Consider the following 21,839-nt stretch of genomic DNA (forward strand, 5'->3'; position numbering starts at 1 on the left):
TGACTTCTTTTATTCCTATGGTACCATAACCTTTTAATTCCTGCAAAATTTGTATATAATCTGGATGAAGAATTTTGGACAAAACTTGGATATGCACCTTTTATATGCATACTACTATATAGATACAGTAGATAACAGTGCTCTAGTCCTTCCCAGAATTTTAGTATTGGTATTGCAACAAGGTTTCTTCTGCTAAAATTAACACTCAAAAAAAACCTAAACAAAAAACAACCCCAATCCCCCCAAAAACAGAAAAAAGAGAGGACACCCCCAACCCCATCCTCCACTGTTACCTTTTATAAGAAAACTAATCAAAATGGGACCCCATACTTTTAATTTCCCATCTTGTCCTCCTTGACAGTAGAGATAAGCTCTAACAATGCAGCTGAGATTCAGAAAAAAAGACAAATCGGAACTTCTAGAAAAATCAGAACATATGTATAGATCCCGTTCTCCAATCAAGATATCGGCTGCAGGATTTGAATCTGGGGCAAACTTCTTGAAAACTTGCTTTGGATGAGGGTTCATCTTTACTTAAAAGCATTGAGGACCATGAAGTCTTTAAAAAGCTCCAATTCATTATGCTCTCAAGTGTGGCAAATATTAAATAGGACACCCCGAAGATGTAGATCAAGAACTTTGTGTCCTCATGGGGGAAAAATAAACAAAACCCCACAACTAACCACAAAAACTCTCCCACAACAACCCACCACCCCAAGCAATTTTTTGAAGGCACAAAGTAAATTATCTCTATGTCTATCTAGATATGTATACGAAACTTTCAAAACCTAGTTATGTCCTTAAAATGAAACAATGAGCTAGAATAGAATATAGAATATATAATGTTATCTTTTTAATTATATGAATACAAGAAGACAGAGAATTCCACATTAGGGGCAGCAAGCTAAATTATGCCATATTTCAGACTATATCATGTTGCAATTCTTCGAACTCAGGTGATCTGATCTTTGTAATCAAAACTGTTTGCCACTATAGCAAGCACAGAACACCTTCTATTTACTTACATGATTTCAGAACTGAGTGAACATTTGATCCAACTTTAACTTTCAGAAGTATCTAAACTGGATTTTTCTCTACTGCACAGTTCTGACATTAAACAAAGAGATACATTTCACACTTAAATGTATCTTAATTTATGGGTCACTGTATTCTAATTCATAGGCTGGCAAACCTTCCCATAAACTCTTTGTGTCTAAGTATGATTAAACAGAAATTCACATCTGAAAGATGCCAGGAAAAGCATGCTATGGTTTAAAGATAAAAGCTGGGAAATGGACAATTCTCAATATCTAGAATGCAAGTAACATATTGTAAAGGTTTCTGGAACTAGCATCATCATGGTAATTCCTTCTGCAATTTTCACAGAATGCGTGGCTTACCTGCTTTTTGGTTGTATGACTTTTAAGGCATATCAGTTTGCATTGTGATAACTGAATATATTAAAATAGGCAAATTACATGTTGTCAATATTTACTGACGTGTAACAATCTTAGCTTTTACGTAGTGTACCTGTGCACCAGCATTTTTGATATGTATATCAAAATATCACAGTATACATGATTTGTAATATATAAATTTTGCTTATAATGTCAAAGCTATGTCTACAGTAAGCCAACCCACCCATGTAATTATATTTTAATATATATTTTAAATTTGAAAGATTTTAATTAGCAACAATGACTTCAGGTTTTTTGAGATTAGAAGTTTTCTGAAATTTTTCTGATTTACCTTTTAAAAAGAAAATATGTGCAAATATTAAATGGACAGAAAAGCACAGGACTTTGGCAAATAGGCTAGTTCAGCATACTAATTTTTAGCCCTTGCACAAGAAAATACCACTAAGGTCAGCAAGATCCATACTACAGATATCTTAATTTACAGAGAACGTGGTCAGCAAGTACTTAATAAATAAAAAAAAATTAACATATTATATTGCACAATGTCTATTTGCACTTACATGACAACAATTAAAATATTATTTCATTTTGCAAAACAAAACATAAAACTAATGCAAAATCTAGATATGGCCAGGCTTTTTTACCTGTTTTACTGTTCAAATGCAGTTCTTACCTGTTTCAGGATCGCTGAAATCTGGTAATGTAATTGTATTAAGCTGTCGTCTGTCAGCAATAGCTCTGTCTAACAGGCTGCTCCCACGTCCAGAATCACTGTAATGAAGCACAGAAATTGTAAGCTATTAAAATACAAAATTGTATACTAAGATACAAGTTGCATGCTGCCCTCCTCCCCCAAAGGTTCTTGCTATGAACAAATTTAGTACCAAGTACTTCTAACGACTCACAGTGCATTAAGCCAGCTGCATTAAAACAGAATTAAGCGGAGCAAAAGTAAATTCATAATTACTTCAGCAATTCTGTTTTCCTAATTAATATAACTACGAAGGGAATACAGGCTTTTAATCTGATTCATAGTGAATAGCTTTACAGAAAGGATTTATTGTACCTTGAACTTCTATATAATATGAGGAACAGCTCTCGCAGGAAGCAGAGATGGCAGATGTAAGTTTGAAAATCCGCTTTTCCCAGACTGAAGAGAAACACTAAACTCAGGACATCTAATTTTAGCACTCCTTTAACGTTCTATGGTTAATACTGTAATTTCATTTTTAGGATTGTAAGTCTGGTACAATTCACTATCAGTTAATACTCTTTTTAAAGCCTCATTTGAAAAAAAACCAAACGAAACCAAACCAAACCCCCACCTCGCAGACTTAAAGATAATTAAGCTTTAAAGCAATTGGACTGTTAGCCCAACTTAGCAGAGTGCAGACTTTGTTCTGACTCTCACTAAAGAGAAAAAACTCCATAAAATTCCTAGTTTAAAGTAAAGCTCGAGAGACTTTAATCTAAACTGCAAGACTGGAATTCAGTATATCTTTCCATTTGCCTTAATTTTAAAATCCCCTCCTGAATTTGAACTGAGAAGGACAAGAAGCCTTTCAGCAACTCTATAGTTGCACACTTCAAAAATCAGTTAAACAGCTTCCTCTCTTTATACAGCTGTTATTTAAATGGTGTAAATAAAATTTTGCATTACCCTAACATTATTGCATGACTGATTTCCTTACAAAATGATGCTACTATAGAAATCCACAGGAAAACGAAGGGAACTTTCTGGGACACACACTATCAGCTATAGTTGTTCCATCAGTTGGTGCCTATTTTCTGGTAACTGCTGTATTAATTACTTCCTCAGTCCCCGAGCAATGACATGCCAAATGCTGCTGACAAGGAGAGCCAGGCTTAGCATACATATCTCCTAAGCACAGCACTGACATTGTGGTTTGTTCTGCTTTCCAGATGCAAACTAAGGACTGGAAAGAAAAAAAATAAACTTCAAGCAGCAGGCTGAAGATAAACATTTAAACCTTCCAAGCCTTGCACAACAAAATAAGCTTTAAATTCATATTAGCCATCTCACGAGGAAGATGTTTTTATGACAATTAAAGACAAAAGAAAATTGATCTAAATCAGCTGAACAAAAGGCACGGTGTTGCATTTAGCCCTTACTTTGTGTGATATATCTAATAATACATAATTTATTTTCATGATTAAAAGATTATTGAGGACACCGAACACAAGATTATTCCACAAAATCTGATTGACTGCAAGAAGAAATATTTAACATAAAACAGAGCTTATCAAAAAACCAAGTTGTTATCTCATTGGGAAAATGATACATCAAGATTAGTTTTCAGTCTAAATCAGAAAAAAAAAAAAAAGTTGTTAACTGTAAAGGATATTTAAATCTTTGAAAACCAACATTCTAAAAAGGTTTAAAATTATTAAAAGACATTTTATTTTTGGCTTAAGGAACTATTTAAAAAAAGCTTCAATTATTTCCAGTGGGAGACAGTTTTCAAATGGTGCTTTTCAACAAAACGAAGAGTGTGTTCAAATTAGAGGCTGGAAAATTTAAGTTTTCACAACAATCCCGGATCATCATTCTTCACCACATCTGGAGTGCAGTTGATGAACAGAACTTCTCAGTCACATTTCAGGTCTGAGTGATAATTGTTATCGCAGTCAGACAGACTGGATCACTGTGAGACAATCTGAAGGTATTCAGGCCTTAAGTTTCACATGGACCATCCAAAGAAAGGCTGCAGACTGGTATCAGTATTCACTGTTTGATATAACCCTGCATGTGTGATTTGTGAAACCTGTCTGCTTCCATCATGATGCTTATCCATAGCTCCTGCCCATTCCATTGCCAATTTGATTTTGTTACCATAAATCAGAACTTCAAGAAAAGCTTTGAATGTCAAGATTTAAAAAGCTGTAAAAACTATCTGATGCAAAGTAGTTCTTGCTAATTTTTCCACTTAGGTGTTCTTGAAGGAGAATGGTGACATGAGAGTTAGCAAACATTGCTGTTTGAAGCTGACACAGCCAAGAGTAAGTTTTAATAGTCACTGCTGATGTCTGAAGGATGCATTGCTTAATGTGTATTTAACATGACACAGTAGCTCTTAGAACAACAACAACAAAAGTAATGACAAGCCATGACTGTCATTACAGAGCCCTGTAACTGCTATTACATCAGAGCCCTGATCTGTGTAGAGGATGCAACAGCAGAGATGGAAGGTGAAATATTGTGCTGCAGCACATGCAAAGCCTCACTGCAATTAAGCTTATATAGAAATTGTAACTACCCTGCACAGCACAGCATTCCCACAACTCTTAAACCTCCCCTCCCCACACACACAACCAGTCAACTCAAACCACCACCCACGAAGATAGAAGAGAAATTCTCTCCCAGGTCTCTGGCTGCTAGTTCAGTGACTTTGAGATGAAGATAATTCAGCTCAAATCTTTCTGGTTGCTTTCTATAATCCCTGCTCCACAGCGCAGTCTCTCTCAGATCAGAGTCTCTCTCAATGTGCTGTCACTGACTCAGGTCCCTTCCCAGGCTTTTCCTGCCAAACCCTCCAAATTTTCCTGCTCTGAACTGCTCACTAAGGAGAGAAGCACTTTTCCCTCTTTGGTCATTAGGCCAACTCTCTCTGAGATGCATGTGTTTAAATAACTGAGATCATATAAAGTAAAAGCAAAAGCTGAACAGATAAAGTTCATCATACTGCGATACAGGTATCGCACGCCACCTGGTACAAAGCTCTTCTGCTGCAGCATCTCTTCTCCAGAAACTGCCAACCCGTCAAACAACCAGAGAGCAGGAAATTCTATTGGTCCTCTTCTCCAGGTACTTGGTAAACATGCTGAATAGTACCAGCATGGATTTTGGCAAAGTGGCTTACCCATTTATTTCACAGCTTATCTAAATATATATGGCAAAGGACGTTCACAGAAGCATTCTGGAAACTCAGATACGACTCTATCAACCTATCCAAATATTTGTTAATGCCTTTGAAGAACCAAAATAGGTTCATAAGCAAGACCTCCCTTTAGAAAAAAGCCACGCTGACTTTGCAAGCACATCATATTTATCCATGTGATTTCTGGTATTTCTATAGTCTTAATTAACATCTAGTCCTCCTTCATTTTATTTAGTGGAAGTCCTTGAACTAAATTTCCACTACAGCAATCTTGCCACTATCTAATATAAAAGGCTCTGTAACCCCGATCAGGGAAAAAAATCAAGATGATACCAGTACATTGAGCCCCATCAAGGCGAATGACAGAATTACCCAATCCCTGTCATCACTCCTCATCACTGCAGAGTTTATTGGCTTTGCTGTACCTTACTCCACAGAACTCTCGGTAGTTTCTGCATGTCCATCAACTTGTATCTTTGTACTTCAGGCTCCAGATTCCCAGGGAATTAGTTTGTTCATATGAAATACCAGACCACGTAGAAGCAGGACTGCTGACCTAATATTGCCCTGAAAGGCTGCTGAGCAAGGTAGCAAACAGTCCAGAATTCTACAGCATCTTACCTTGGGTTAGTGAGATTGTAGCAGGATTTCCAAATCTGGAGCATGTGTTTACAGGTAAGGAGTGCTTCATCTGGGCCTCTGCACAGGGACTCCAATTTAACTTTTGTAAACAGTAATCTAGTGAAAACGGAAAGGAAATTAAGAGAGAAATAAAAGAGATTCCAATTCAAGCAAAACGTTGTTAAATATAGCCAACACCACAAAAAACAGGAGAAAACAACTTCAAAGACAGTGTTAATTGAAATAATTGTTTCATGAAATAATTACAATAGAGTCAAATGTCTAACATCATCAAAGTAACAGTGCTTTTTTACAAGATGGCATTTTCAACTGGACAAAACCAATAGTTGACAGATTTTTTTTTTTTTTTTAATTTTTTTAAGAAGACCATAGTGAAATTAGCAGGACCACTAAAAACAGTACTTCATATACTGAAGAGAAAAGAGATGTCTTCACTAAAGAAAATATTTACTACTTATATGAGAAATTAAAGTATTTTCCATTAACTGGCTCAGATGATAGTTATCTAACATATAACTCATGAAAAAACCCAACTCAGTACTGATGCAAGTTAGTTCCCTATAATATCAACTTCTATCATAGGAAATGGAAGAGGCTATACTGAAAAAGATACCACTAGACCAGATAGATTCATGGGAGGTAGTCAGCATTGGTAAGGTCAACAAGAAAATGTAGCTCCACTCCACATAATGTTGCCATCAGCAGGCACTAAAATTGATGCTTGACTTGAATTTTCAACATTTACAAGTGACAACCTGAAGAAAGCACACAATTGATCAAATACATAGCAAACTATTCATAAGGGAAGCAAACATGTTTGCCAGAAGCCACTACAAATTAGTTCTGATTTCAAAGTTGATGTTCCTAATGGCAGCAAGACAAATAAAGTGCATAGCCTCATAAAATGACAACTGCATATTTCTTTTACATTCCATGTATCAGCAGAAGGTTCTCCACAGAGATTGAGTAGCTTAGACACCTTCCTGGATAATTAAAGAATATAAATGCAATGTGACAATAGAGGAGCTAGTCAATTGGTATGCACATTTATAGGACTCACAGCATCTGGGAACAGATAATACACTAGAAAAGTACTAATTTAAAAGCAGTTTTTAGTAAATTGCAAGATTAAAGAGGACAAAGCAGGAGGAGAGTATGCATGTAAAACTGCTAGCCTACTTTCTGTTTTTAAGCCCAGGTGTACTTTGGCATTTTATTCCAGCACAACCTTAATCATCCTAAGTGAAAAAGTTGTATGACTGGTCATATGGTTTGCGTGGGAAGACTGAGAAGGGTGTACAGGGTGGGCATGTGTGAAAGCTCAAAACTTTCTTATCCCAAATACAAACTTGAAGGCTGCTAATAGTAACTGCAAACTGCCAGAGGGTTTTCTCAAGAATAAGAAATGACATCAAATGCCTCAGCAAGTTACAGTAGCTAAAGCTTTAGTGTTGCACTGAACGTCCTTTGCAGAAACTACCCGGCGTGTAAATCTAAAAATGAATATACTACCTTAATTGTGCCATATATTTGTTGGTGAAACTGGGGAGGAAACGAAAGGCAGGTCACTGAGTTAGTTTAAGAGAATGAGCACCTGTGGATAAGCAAGGTAAATAAGGTTATATGGAGTCTCACCTGGTGTTTTGCAGGAATGCAGAACAGAGTAATCAGTTACATTAGTTTAGCTTTTTTCCTATCAGTAAATCAGATTTGAGTATACAGAGAACTATATAGATAATTTAAATTAATATTTCATTTGGCAGAGTGGTCCTCTGTGTCACATTTAACTGTGATTATATCACTGGAAGAAAAAATGTCCAGGTCTGTCCATCATTTTACTCATGAGAGAAGGAAAAAATGACAAATAACATCCTCTTCCTCTCACACTACTACATCTAACCTACCCTTAACACACACACACCCCTCACACTCCCCGCCTGTCTAAACAAGATCTAGGCATCAAAACCCAAACCGAAAATCACAGGAATCTACCTTGTACAATCCCTTTCCTATTTCTATGTATATGAAAAGAGAGTACTTTTTACAGTTTGAAGAGCCTATAGGAGTTCAATTGTTTAAAATTTGTGGTAACTTTTAAAATTTAAAAGTTTAAAATTTTGTGAACACATTACAAAAATTATGGAACATAAATTCAGAAGCACTGAATTTACCAGTCATTCTAGAAAGAAGATAATCATAGTATATACCTTACTCTGTACAGTTTACAAATAGACTGAATTTACATTAACAGCCTTCAAGCAATTAAGACTTTCATGAATTTTGTAGCAGAGAGAAGGCACAGGGTCAGTAACTCACTAAGATTCAGCATTCAAGAGCTGAAAGAAAAACTGAGGGGGAGATAGAAAGGGAGGGGATTTTAATACTAAGAAATTACTTAAATACATGTACAAAATAGCAGGAATCTGTGCAACAAAAACGTAAGAACCTGGACTACTGGTGCAGGATTCAAGGACAAGATAGCAGACGACAAATACACTTGTAAGAATTAAAGCAACACATCAGAGTCTTATGCTTTTTGGTGTATCTGGTACACATGCAAAATCATCCATTTCTTATGCATTAAAGCAATCAAGGGGACTGGATGGTTGCACATTTCCCAAAATACAAGCAAGAAACAAAGTATGATGGAAAAATATTTGCAGTTTTAATAAAGAAGGACTATGCAATTGTGGTTTGGGGGGGGGGGAAGTACACTGTTGTGGAATTATGCACACTAAACCAAAAGTAATCTTTTGAATAGAAAAGGTTGCATTTATAAAGCCACAGAGAGCAGTTTCCCTGGGTCCAAGAAATATTTTGACTATAAATCACAAAATAACTTAGAAAACTGAGATGGGCTATTAGTAACAAAATGAAAACCTGCCAACTAGAAGTTTACTAACAACTAGGGGAAGGAAGGGAAGAAAGAAGAAGGAGGCAACTTGCAGGTGGAACACCACGTGACAAACAGGTCTCCCAAATTAAATTAAATCTTCCAAGTTCCCCTGAAATATGGCTGGAGGTATGAGTTGATAACAAGATTAACAAGCAGCTCAGGGACAAATATTATCAGGAAGGTTTTAAAGACCATGAGGTAGATCATCTGAAAAAGGATTTTCTGAAAGGTCAGCTTCAAGCATCTGTGGAAACAACTCTTCTGGAAGACAGCCTGCATTACTGACAGAATTTTAAACTTTCCAGGGACATTTTCACACCTGTTTTTAATACACTATTAAAAATGGTGAAGAATGGATAAAAACTACCAAGAGATAGGATGATGAAAACCAAACTGGACATTTTATGAGTATCATCAGTTATCTGCTTGTGTCTGTCTGTACGAGTCAGAGGTTTAAATTACCAGCATATGGTGGAGAACAAAACATGACAGAGTAACCACAGCATGGTGGGACAGCTAAGGATGCGAATACCGAAGAATAGACAATACTCAAAATAGGAATGAAAAGTAGAACAATGTTTGTCAGTGATGTGTCATATATGCAAATGACTAAATTATAAATGACTAAACTATATATAAATGGATAAATATAATGGATAACAAGAACTGAAATCTGTTTGGGTCAAATCCTCTGGGGAAAGGAGATAGGTAAAACAGGTTCTGTTAAAGATATTAGACTAATGAGGCATTTGCTCCAGCATCAGTGTTTGATATGGATACAGATCTTAAACATTAGACAAAAATAAAGTGAATTGTATCATTTTAGGAGACTAATTGCCCAGACACAAAATAGAGAACAAATCAAACTCTTAAGTGGAAAGGTTGGGTGATTCTTGAACCTAATAGCTGATAAATTTAAGAAACAGCTACTGAAGCAGCAAATGACTCCATTACTTCAAGACTGTTCTCACTAACTAATGAGGACATTGTAAAACAGCTGCTCATACCCTAATCCATATATTACTGCATTTTTATTTAAATAAAGAATTAAAAGTCCCAAATGGGTTTATAACTAGGTCTTTGAATTTCAGTGGCATACATCCAAATAATTTGATAGTGAAGGTTAGCAAAGACATCTGAGATATAGCAGAAGCCTGCCACTTAACACAAAGATGCTAAAAACTTGTAAGGTTCCACATCTCAAGTTGAAGGGGTAAAACTTGATGTCTGACAAGCCAATCATTGATAACATTGTGCAAATAAGACACGAGAAACATGGAGAGATCCTATCAAGAATAGCAGGGGACAGAGAAGGAAAAGACAGAAAAATCAGCACAGAAAGCTTATCTTAGGTACATAGTAAATAGTAAAGCTAAATTATACGTGAACAGGTTATTATACAAAAAAGTTACAGTATTTAAAGGCTTTTTTGTACCTAAGTAGGGGGGAAAAAAGGAAAATGTATATACTAAACAGGGACAATGGAATGAAGATAAAGGATATTCAGGAATGAACCCCCAAGCTTCACCATAATCCTTATCTATATTGTCTCAGACATGAAAAACAAATGACAAATGGAGAATAGGAACACTTTGAAAATTATTAAAAGTTATTGCAGTCAAAAATACTCGATTTCTCAGAATTATGGAAAGTGACACATAACATTGTCCTTTCTCAATCAAAAACTTTAAATACCACTTCTGTAATGACTGGGGAGCAGCAACTATATAGGCAATGTTTTTTTCAAGAGGGAAGGCACAGATTAATATATACAGTCTTAATAACATGCAAAAATGTATAAAAAAATTGCATTCATAAAATGAAAGGAGTATTAGATAACATTGTTAATGGAAAAACAGGTTATAGTTCAAGTTTAATAATGAGATTGTACCAAACAACCGTGTCACAGTTACTCCAAACCAGAGCTGCCTGACAGCCAGACTCATCAAGGTAAGACAGCTGTAAAGAGGGCAGATGCAAGTCTGGAATGTATCCATTGGAGCAGAAAGAGAAAGGGGCAGTGCAATTGTACAATATCCCAGTAAGACCACAGCTGAAATTTTATACATAATTCTCATTATAACAGTTAAAAACACACACATGAGAAATTTCAAATTGAAGCAGCTGCAGAGAAAGGCTAAAAGGGTGATCAGCTGACTGGAGACTGCAGAGTATGAAAAATACTTCATTTAGTCAGTCTAGCAAAAAAAAAGCCAAGAAGAGGTACAAATTATATCTATAAATACAGATGAGACAAGCATATGAAGGGAAAAGAACAATTTATCTAGAGGATAATGTTTCCACAAAAGTAAGTATCTATAAAGGCCATACAGACTATTAAAACTTTAAGAGCGGAAATTAGGTCTCAAGATTATAATTGAAATTGTAGAAAAGACTGCTTCCTCAGTTTGTTTTGGATAGACTGCAAAAGAGGTGGAGCAAATAACATAACTGTTCTTAAAACACAGCTAGGTTCATGGAAAGTATTACGGATAGGACAACTGTAATAATGGAGCCTTGTGACTCCTGAGGTTCTTGCTCTTGCTCTATATCCTAATCAGCACAAACTAATCTCTTAAATCATGGTCTGAAGTTTTCTCTACTACCCAACCAGTATAATTTGTAGCATAGTTAAGCACTCATAAATCTCCAAAATAAAATTGCTGACTTAATTATGCCTCCTTCTTCTCAGCCAGACTGCTCCACTTTCTGAAATAAAATACCCAGATGCTACAATCACCAATTCCCTTCCACAGCATCACTCTTATAATGTCAGGAGATCAAGAGGAGTTAATTTGTCCAATAGTGGCTTAAGTTATTAAGGATATTTCTATTCTGTAGAATGAAGCAAAAATTCAAAGTAGTGAAGACCAAGCTCTGCTATGCAATAAGTAACACTTAGTATTGAGAACTCTTAGTTGTTTCAGTGAACAGGTATTGCTCACCTTGCGTGTCATACTAAAACTAGATAATTCGATTTGGGGATCAAGTAAGCAATTTCCGTATGTGGCTGTGCACTGTATGAACATACCAGCTTGGATCAGCCATAGCTGGATATCTGTATTCCACACACTACTGCATAGAAGAGACCTGCCTTTCATCCCCAATTCTTTCTTCAAATCTGGCAGTACGACATGCTATCCATTATTCTTCCACCAGATCTGCCTGCTAGAGCAGTGTCACTCAGTGCAGCGGTAATCAGGAATCTCCCTAAAGTCCCTCAGACTAAGAAACCATCTACAGAAAACTTTTAATTCCACTAGATGACTTCTTATGAAGGATCCACATCCCCCATATCCTGATCAAAACTGAACAGAATGCTCTATTTTCAGTTAGGATTGGGAGTAAACTTCATTATTATTCTCTTATTATCTAAATTATTTACATTGTTCAGGGTTTGAATAACGTAAGGAAGAGCTATGCATAATACTGAAGTTATGTGCTTTGAAAAATGTTAGTCTTCCAGTGTAACACACCAAAAGGCTTGCTGAGAACCCTTCAAGGACTCTTCTATACACAGTGAGGCCAAGCTAAGCATACTCTCACAACAATGAACAGCTGTCCCACTTGAAGAAGTTAAAATTTAAAACATGCATCAGATCTACTTGTTAAGAGTACAGGATTAAAATCACAACTACCTTTGAGTAAACTTAGTAAGTTTTAAGAGAACCTTTTAAAGTAATTTAACAGTTTGCATTTCTAACTTCAGCTAACAGTATTCTTACACGATACTTGATTATTAAAAGTGGTAGGAAAGTAATGAATATACTGGGAGTCCCATAAATATGGTAACAACCAAGAAAGAGGCCACACAGAAAGTGTCAAACAGTATCTTGGTCTCCCTGACAATGACAATACTTTCTACAATAGCTTAAATATAAAAATAAACTTCATACATAATCAACTCTGATAGATAGCCTGTTACTTATGAGAGTATAAAAGAAAGATGACAAATACCAGTTCTGCGTAGAGTTACATAATATTTAATTTTTGTTCCACATTCAAGTGCCCCACTTGATATAACCCACAACTTCAAATCCTGGAATGCTAGGAAAATTCAAAAGAAGTTGTTCTGATTTTAAACCTAGACACTATGCTAAAAAAAACAAGAACCACGGAAAACCTCACCAAGCCTAAACATGTGACTTGTGAAATCCTAGACTAACCAGCCTGACCATGATCCTGTAATTAAAAAAAAAAAAAAAAAAAACAAACAAAAACAAAACCGAAACCAATCAACCAAAAAAACAACCCACAAAAAGGGTGATGCAGGAGTAACGCTACAGAAAGATATTAAAGTCTGAAAATAATTTTCTTTTTTTAACAGGCAATGGAGGCTTCTTTTCATACGATCTGAATTTAAGGGAAAAAAATAACTATGTTGATGTAAAACTTACATTCACGTGCATACTTCATACAGTTGCATCTCATTTCTGTAACAAATTGTCATAGTGGTAACTGCTTGTGTAAATTAAATCAGGTGAATTGATGGGCTCCACAGAGTAATTAAAGTCGGAATGCAGTATGCAGAATGCATAAAATTTTTAACAAACATTATTCAATATTGATGATTTGAAAGAATCTAAATCTATCCATCTTTCCTAAATAAATTGTTAGCAAGTCACTTCTTGCACTCAACAGTTACATATATAGGAAAAGCCTCTGCTGATTGTTACAGGAAACATAAAATACATTAAGAAGTAGGAGGAAGCTAAACTTTAGCAAATTCAGTTTCTCTTAGTCAGTACATACTATTGGCAAGTGCCCTTCTGACAGCCTTATATTTACTGAATTCAACGATTTTATAATTACTAAATTCAATGATTTAGAAGAAACCAGTTAAAACCAAAAGAAAATCCTAGAGTTCCCAGTGTTTACTTCATTCACAGCCCAGAATTTGACAACAGCCTACTGCCTGCAAGTTTGTAGCTTCTTTTAAAAGGAGGAGGTAGGGCTGACTGCTTTAAGACCCTTCACTTGGGAATCACAGAACGCCAGGTTGGATGGGACCTCAAGGATCATCTGGTCCAAAAGCACGCTCTAGACGAGGTGGGCCAGCACCCTGTCCAGATGAATTTTAAAAGTGTCCAGTGTTGGGGAATCCACCGCTTCCCTGAGGAGACTGTGGCCGAGTGTTCTCATTGTGAAAAATTTTCCCCTTATGTCCAATTGGAATCTCCCCAGGAGTAACTTGTACCCATTACCCCTCATCTTCTCCATGTGACTCCTGGAAAAAAGGGAGTCTCCGTCTTCTTTGTAGACACCCTTTAAATAGTGGAACATGGTGATAAAGTCTCCCCTAAGCATTTTCTTTTCAAGGCTGAGCAAACCCAATTCTCTCAGCCTTTCCTCACACGGCAGGCTTCCCAGTCCCTTGATCACCTTTGTGGCTCTCCTCTCGACCCTCTCCAGCCTGCCCACATCTTTTTTTTTGTATAGCGGGAACCAAAACTGAACACAGTATTCCAGGCATGGCCTGACAAGCTCTGAGTGGGACGATGACTTCTTTATCTCTGCTGGTGATGACCATGTTGATGCAGCCCAGCATCCTGTTGGCTTTCTTTGCTGCTGCAGCACACTGTTCAGTCCTATGGAGCTGCTTGTCCACCAGGACCCCCAGGTCCCTTTCCACAGAGCTGCTCCCCAGCTGGGCAGATCCCAGCCTGTGCTGCACTCCTGGATTATGTTTTGCCAGGCGCAAGACCTTACACACTTGTCCTTGTTGAACTTCATAAGGTTCTTGTTAGACCACTTTTCCAGTCTATCCAGGTCTTCCTGCAGGGTGGCTCTCCCTTCCAAAGTGTCCACTTCCCCACTCATTTTGGAATCATGAGTAAACTTCATCAGGGTACACTTGATTCCATCATCCAGGTCACTTATGAAGATACTAAACAGCGTTGGGCCTGGTATCGATCCCTGGAGGGATCCCACTTGTGACAGCTTACCAGTTGGAAACAGATCTGTTTACCACCACCCTCTGGGTACAGCCTGGAAGCCAGTTCCCCACCCACTGCACAGACAGGGATTTCCACTTGAAACCAACAGGACTCTAATTTATGGGTAATATACTCTGCTAATGAACAGATCCTTATAACAGAGCAGTAGGAAACTTTCCAAACAATTTGTCCAGCACCATGCCTTAATAGGTCTCAAGCTGGATTTCTTTTTAAAAACCCAGCATATAGCTATAGGAACAAATACAGCCTTTGCACTGTGATGTGGAAGTGCATCATAGAAATAAATGACCAAGAAGCAAATAAGAAAGCCAGAAAACAGGTAATGGAATACAAGCCCCCAGTGAAGCAATTACACTCAAAATCATTAACACAATCCTTTCTAACAGACACAGTGCAGGTGATCCTCTGTATAAAGCAATGATAAATAATACTGAAATATTTTGTGCAGTTCTTATTTACATGTGATGAAAACTGGCTACAACTTAATAGTGCAACAGATGAAGGCTAGAAAACGTGCCCTACTATCAGCAAGTATGGTGATGTTCTTATCAGAAAGGACATTTGGAGGTGATCTGATGACAGTAGCTACCATCAGAGTATGAAGTCACAGGTATTACAGAGTGCTTAGTAAAGAATGATATAAAAACCAATGGCTGGAAACAAATAAGGGATCAATTCTAATTAAGAACAAAAATAGACTTAGTGAAGAGTGCAGCTGAAGCACTGGAACAAGCTACCACATTCTGCAATGGTTTCTCCAGTTTTTGATGTTCTCATCAAGACTGGATGTCCTCTGTAGGGTGTGCTTTAGCTAAACCTGTATTAATAGAAAAACTGAAACAAATTTAGCAACTTCTGATATATAGAAGGTCAGGGGTTTAAAAAATTGATCCTCCTGGCTTCGAACTCTATTAAGTTGAGCATTCAGTTTTGACAGCTGTCCCTTTAATGCTTGCTGTAAGAAAGCTTACAGCTTCACATTGGTCAACTCCAACACATTTGCACGATCATCAAAACACAAAATGACACAACTGCAAAAATTTAACCTACAGGGAGAATGACAACATGAAACTAGATAAAACTATACATGTTTCATATTCTATAAGGGATTTACTTACACATTGAGTGATTTTAGGTGCATCGCTTGTATCACCATGATAATCAAAGTACAGAAAGAAATTCATAGAGGTGTCTGCTGCAATTGCAAAGTGAACCCTTGTACAGTCAGTCTATTCCATTTTGAGTATTCAAGGAAAGTTTTATTATCAGGAAAGATATATTGTTCATTATAAAACATGAAAAACCATCATTTTTAAGTACCTTGAAATAACTTTTTGCATGACTGAACAAATTAAATCTTATTTCTTGGTGATTTCTTTTGAATTTCTGTGACATTGATACCCAATCAATTTCTCCCGCCTTATCCTGAAGCCAGTTTCCTCTTTCCCAATTAATCACATCTGCTTCTCATTTTTGTTCAAAGTGTCAACAGTTAGGAAAGAATATCACTTATCCAAGCTGCATTTTGCAAGCTAACAAGACACAATTAATGAGAACAGGTTACTAAACACAACTATCAGCAATGTCTACTTAGGTATTTTTTTCAGCTGCTTCTATCAATCTGGTTCCCTCAGGAAATCCAATTGACTGAGTCACTGGATGCCCAACACCAGCAACAGGAGGTCAAGCAACCAAATCTAGTTTTTGTAAAAACTTCAGAAAATCATTTAACTTAATCAAAATGTTTCCTAAACTGTTTCTCAATCACCAAACACACCCAAAAGATGCAAAACCAGTTCCGAGTGATTCAGGAAAAGTGATAGATTTCTACAGTGCCAATATTAATCATAAGGGTAATCCCCTCCAACTTTCGTTACACAGATCCTCAAGTAGTGGGAAGCCCGTGTACGTATACAAACATAGATGAAGTAAAAATAGGCAGTTCTGATTGAGAGTCAGGCTTCAAATAGCAAACAAGCAAAAGATGCAACAAAAACAGCCCTCAAGCCCCAGAATAACACAATTTTGTGGAAACCATGAATAGGTGTCCTTGGTGTGCATTGGATGGCCTCAGCTGCACCCTTTGAAATATTATTCCCCATGTATTTGTTCATAAAGCAGTAGCATTGCTTCTTTGCAAGGAACAGCAGCAGTCAGTCCTGTGACTTTTTGCGGAGTTTATGTATACTGTATTCTATCTTATAAACCAAATGCCCTTAAGAAAATGTAAATCTGTAAACTATAATGAAGATAGTTTCTAACTAAAGCCAAAACAAATTAGTTATACTTGAAAACTTTTTGTTTTCTTGCTTTGAACACCCTGCGGCAGCCAGCTCATGACTGAAACTGGGATTCTTTCAATCAAGTTTCAAAGAAGGATCTATAGCCTAGCAAATATAATTCAGAGATAAGACCCTGAGGCAATGACCAATTTGTTATATAAGGTAATATCTACCTATCAACAATGTCTTTTTTAATGGACCGTTCTGTAAAAGCACATAACAACCACCAAAGGAAAAAACAACACATACACACGCACACACCACCAAAAACGCCAAGCCCAGTGTGAAAAGAAAAAGCACAAGCAACTGATACTGTCTTTCACGACTTACAGAAAAATCATTCCTGAGAACAAATTCATTTAACTCCCAAGATAGGATCAAAATGGAATGGATTTGAAAAGGCCTGTTGCCAAATGTTGACAAGAATATATACACCAACCTGAAAGACATGATTTTGGCAAGCCTAGAAGACCACTGCTTCTTGTACAATCATATATTACTGTCCTTTCCTCAAATAATTCTCAGTGCATTATTTATCGAGGGAAAAAAAAAAAAAAAAGTGCAAGTTCAACCAGCACCACACACTGTAGTGAAACTGCAACCGATCTTGGGAAAACAGAATAGCATAGTCTATTCCCTTTAATTGATAAATACAGCCCTGTCCCACAAAACATCAGTGTATGTATCATCACACACTGCATATACCTACCAGCTCTTCTGTTATGCTCACCCAGACAACTCCCAGAAGGAAACAAGTTTGTTAATCAATGAATTGAGAAGGATGTTAAAAGTCTCTGCAATTCTTGGAAATCTACTGTAGCTCAGATGAACCCTTGAGGGTCAGGAAGGAAAGGATTTAATAGTTTTCAGAGGAGTGACATATTGGCCTGATGCTTCTGTGAAATATTCTTGGAAGAAAAAAAAAATTTCCACACTTCAACAAATGTAAATGTTTAAACTGTGAACTTAGTCTTCAGTTGTCTTCAAACCTGTTACCATATGTCTTTCCTTTTTGAGTGTACTTAACATTAAAATAACATGCTTGCACTCCTCAAATAACCCATCTGCTGTTTCCTACTTCTGCTACTTTGAAAGCTTGTCAGCTGCTATCCATTGCAGTTCAATTTTCAGCATAAAATTAACAATTATTATTTATTATTTATTTTGCGTAATTACACTAATTTCAGGCACTATACTTGTCTTTAAGTGCTCCAACACTTGAAATAATGAGGGAAGCCCAAACAGCTATGATTAAGGAAACAGTATCAGAAGTATTTCATTAAGAAACCTAACTCTTGTTTCCTTTGACTGAGCATCTACTTTTGACCAACCATGAAATAGAAACAGATACTAGTTTTGTTTCAAGATTTCATATAATTCAAAAGACCACAAAGATATGGATTACTCACAACAAAGAGATAACAAGACAGCAAAGTGTCACTGAAAGGAGTTTGTAAATCAGGCTTCTCAGGTAATCTTACATATAACTGTACTATATGTATTGCACAAGATGTACAAGCCCAATATGAACCAATGCAACATGACCACCATTACCCTGAACACACCTTCAGACTGTAATGCACACCTCTGGGACTGATTATACATTCAGAGTAGGCAATCTTTGGATTAAAATAAATAAAATTCAGTGAAAACCAAAGCAGCGAAGACCTCAAGCATCCCTCACAGTTAAATACTCTAGTAATTTAGGATATACTGTGGCTCCTTCCTGCTTACTCTCTTTGCATTCAGGGCAGCATGTCCCTGCTTCGGTTTCAGGAGAAATGGATCATCTCACCCAGTCTCCCACATAGTTTGATGGTTAGGACTCTAAGCTCCATCATATCTATGGGCTCAAATCCTGTCAAGCTGGAGAAGAACAGAACTTCACATTTCTACTACAGGGACAAGCTGTCTAATGAAAGGTGGGGGAAAAAACAGAGTAACTTTATATGAATTCAAATGCAGTAGGACCTGACTGAGATTAACTATTCAGATTTTTTGGTGCTGGCACCCTATTCCCACCCATCTCACCAAAGCAGGGTATTCATAATCTTTTCAGTAATCTGAATCTGTTTCGTGATCTTTTTGTCCCTGGATCAAAGCACTCTCAGATTTCAGGAGGTTTCAGAGGTTAGCTAGCATTCTAAAGTAGGTTGATTGTATTGCTCTGAAAAACACAGCTAACTTTTTTATAAGTAGAGTGGTTACAACCTAGCATTTTCAGCTTATAAAACATTTGAACTGAGAGTGCTATAGATATTCTGCAAATACCTTGCATTTTTATTATTTCTGGAAAACATTACTACGTACCTATTTCACTTGTAGAGGTTTCTTACATTTTCACCAAAGGTCTCAGAGCAGACTGCATATTTAGGGTGCCAACATAACGAACAAAGGAAGAACAACCAACTCTTTATTCAAAGGAAAAACTATACTTTACTGCTAACAGCACAAGGTGATGCTTGTCATTCCTTCCACTCCTTTAGATAAGGATGGGATGGAATTCTTTGGCTCTGAGGAATTTCTTTGTACTTACTGACCTAGAGGTGCATGGGGCAAAATCATTATCTTACTGGCCATGTTTCTTCAGCAACTTTCTAGCTTTATAGTGCAGGAAGGTTAACAGTAATTTAAGATAAGAAGGTATGCTTGCTGTATGCCTCAAATACTGAGCATGAATTCTAGGAATGCATCAGTTTTTCAGCTGTTAAAAACTGACAGACAATGTATTTACTAATTGATTACAACAGAAGAGTGCTGGAAAGTATCCACTTCTCAGCATGATTCACAGTGTACTCCATGACTTCCTGGCAACCTCTGGCATTTTACAAAGTAATATTATAAACTTCTGAAAATTTAGATTCTTTTCAAAGAAAAACTGAACAAAAAGAACATAGAGCTGTGAACAGGGCAAGACAACACTCAATGCAGCAATGCCATTACAGCATACAAAAGTATGCAGATAGGAATAACAATAAAAGAAAGAAGAAATAAAGTAAATCACAAGCCCTACGTTTTATTTTAATATTTTCCAAGTACAGAGACTTCTTGTGCTTCAAAGCCACCGAAATAACATTTTGCATAAGGCTGAGCTAATGGATTCTAACAGAAATACACAGAATACCAAGAAAACTCTTGTACTGTTTGGCTTACTGGGATTGCAGACAAAACTGAAAGATAAAGCATAAAACATGATGATATTTTGAAGTGTTTACAAAAGCCAGTGAAGCCCCATAGGCAAATAATCAAATGTTTCAGTCTATCTAAAAACGAGCAAGCCTTAAAGGAACACAAGAGGCTCTCTTCCCAGCCTACTAGGCAGTACCATGAGATTGTATTGTTTACCAAAGTTGCAGAATAAGGAAATGGAATCAATGATACACTAAGCACTTGTGTTTTATGTTTTATATATATGCAGATACACATTGTCAACCCTTTTGAGAGCACCAAATACAGTGCACAGGAACACATTGTAAACTCGAGGGTTTGCTGATAAATCCTTGCAAAAATAACTCAGTTACCTGAAGGAATCAATTCAAATTTATATTATTAACCAAATGTGTGTGTCTGGCTGTCAGTATCAATTGCAGAAAGAACACAAGGAATCTCAATCATATCCATGACTTCTCTGGGAACCAAAAGTAACTTGACAGCACTAAAAACAAGACTCCTTGGATTCTTCAGCAATTCTTGTCACATCTGACGGTGATTCCTACTACCAAGATATTCCTCTCAAATTCCCTGATCTGTACCAGTAGGTTGTAACATAACACACTCTATCACCATGGTGTTTGTGTTGTACAACAGGACTAACAATTTAGAAGCACTGTTATGACCCAAAGGATTAATATACATACATACATTAATACAAAGATCAGTATTTTTTTAAAACAACTTGGGCAACATGTTTAACCACAAGATGTATAAACAAGTACGGAAAAGCCACGAACCATATTTGAAAACCCCATAAATACCTTCTGAACGCACACAAGAATCATTTTAAACATTTTACTGAATGATCCTTTGTTCTCTTATTACAACATGGAGAACTGCAGTTTCAGAAATATGTCTAGACTATTATTATTCTGAGGTATAGCAGCAGCTTTGTCATTTACATTGCCACTAAGCGGCAGAAGATGAAACAAGGACAGATGATGACATCATGGTGCTTTGAACATACTAGTTTTTAACAATAATAGGGTATAAAATTAGGTAGCTGATATTGCAATTGCCTCTCAAACCATGACTTACTGACAGGTCCCTCAGACCTAAGGAAAGCACAGACAGCTTTGGGAGAGGAACTGTTAGATAGTTCTGAAATCGTGAAGCATGTGTGGAAGCCCCTGATAAGAACAGAGAGAAGTTATGTGTGTGTGTAAACTAGGAAGTGAGAAACAGCAAAACGCCACAAAAGCAGTTGCACGGAACTGGCTCCGAGCCACAGTAGTTCTGAGGAGAGGTGGTATCAGCAGAGGTCCTGGTCAGATTTATGAGGAAAAAGGCAACAGTACCTTATAAAGACAGCCAAAAGGAGGCATGAAATATCAAGGAACAGGAAGGAAAAATACTGTAATATCTATTTTCAACCTAATAATTCTTAAAGAAATCATATTTTTTCTGGCATGTTGATATAGTAACAATTTATGATAAAGGCCAGTCACTTAAAAGTTAAAATTGAGATATTTCAAAGAATTGTCTACATAAGCATTTAGGATATTTGTGATACGATGGATTGCAACCTTAGT

General features: G+C 36.7%; 1 protein-coding gene across 1 annotated transcript in view; it reads right to left on the reverse strand.

The window, feature by feature from the left end:
* Positions 1-21,839, reverse strand: part of TTC7B (tetratricopeptide repeat domain 7B) — a 142,683-nt gene that overhangs the window by 44,074 nt on the left and 76,770 nt on the right. The window contains exons 16-17 of the mRNA XM_033010547.2: positions 5,939-6,055; positions 2,092-2,189 (exon numbers count right to left, since the gene is read on the reverse strand). Coding sequence (XP_032866438.2) covers positions 2,092-2,189; positions 5,939-6,055 — 215 coding nt within the window. The remainder of the gene's footprint in view (positions 1-2,091; positions 2,190-5,938; positions 6,056-21,839) is intronic.

This window comes from Tyto alba, unplaced genomic scaffold (assembly GCF_018691265.1).
Source record: "Tyto alba isolate M040663 unplaced genomic scaffold, T.alba_DEE_v4.0 Super-Scaffold_18, whole genome shotgun sequence".
Lineage (NCBI taxonomy): Eukaryota > Metazoa > Chordata > Aves > Strigiformes > Tytonidae > Tyto > Tyto alba.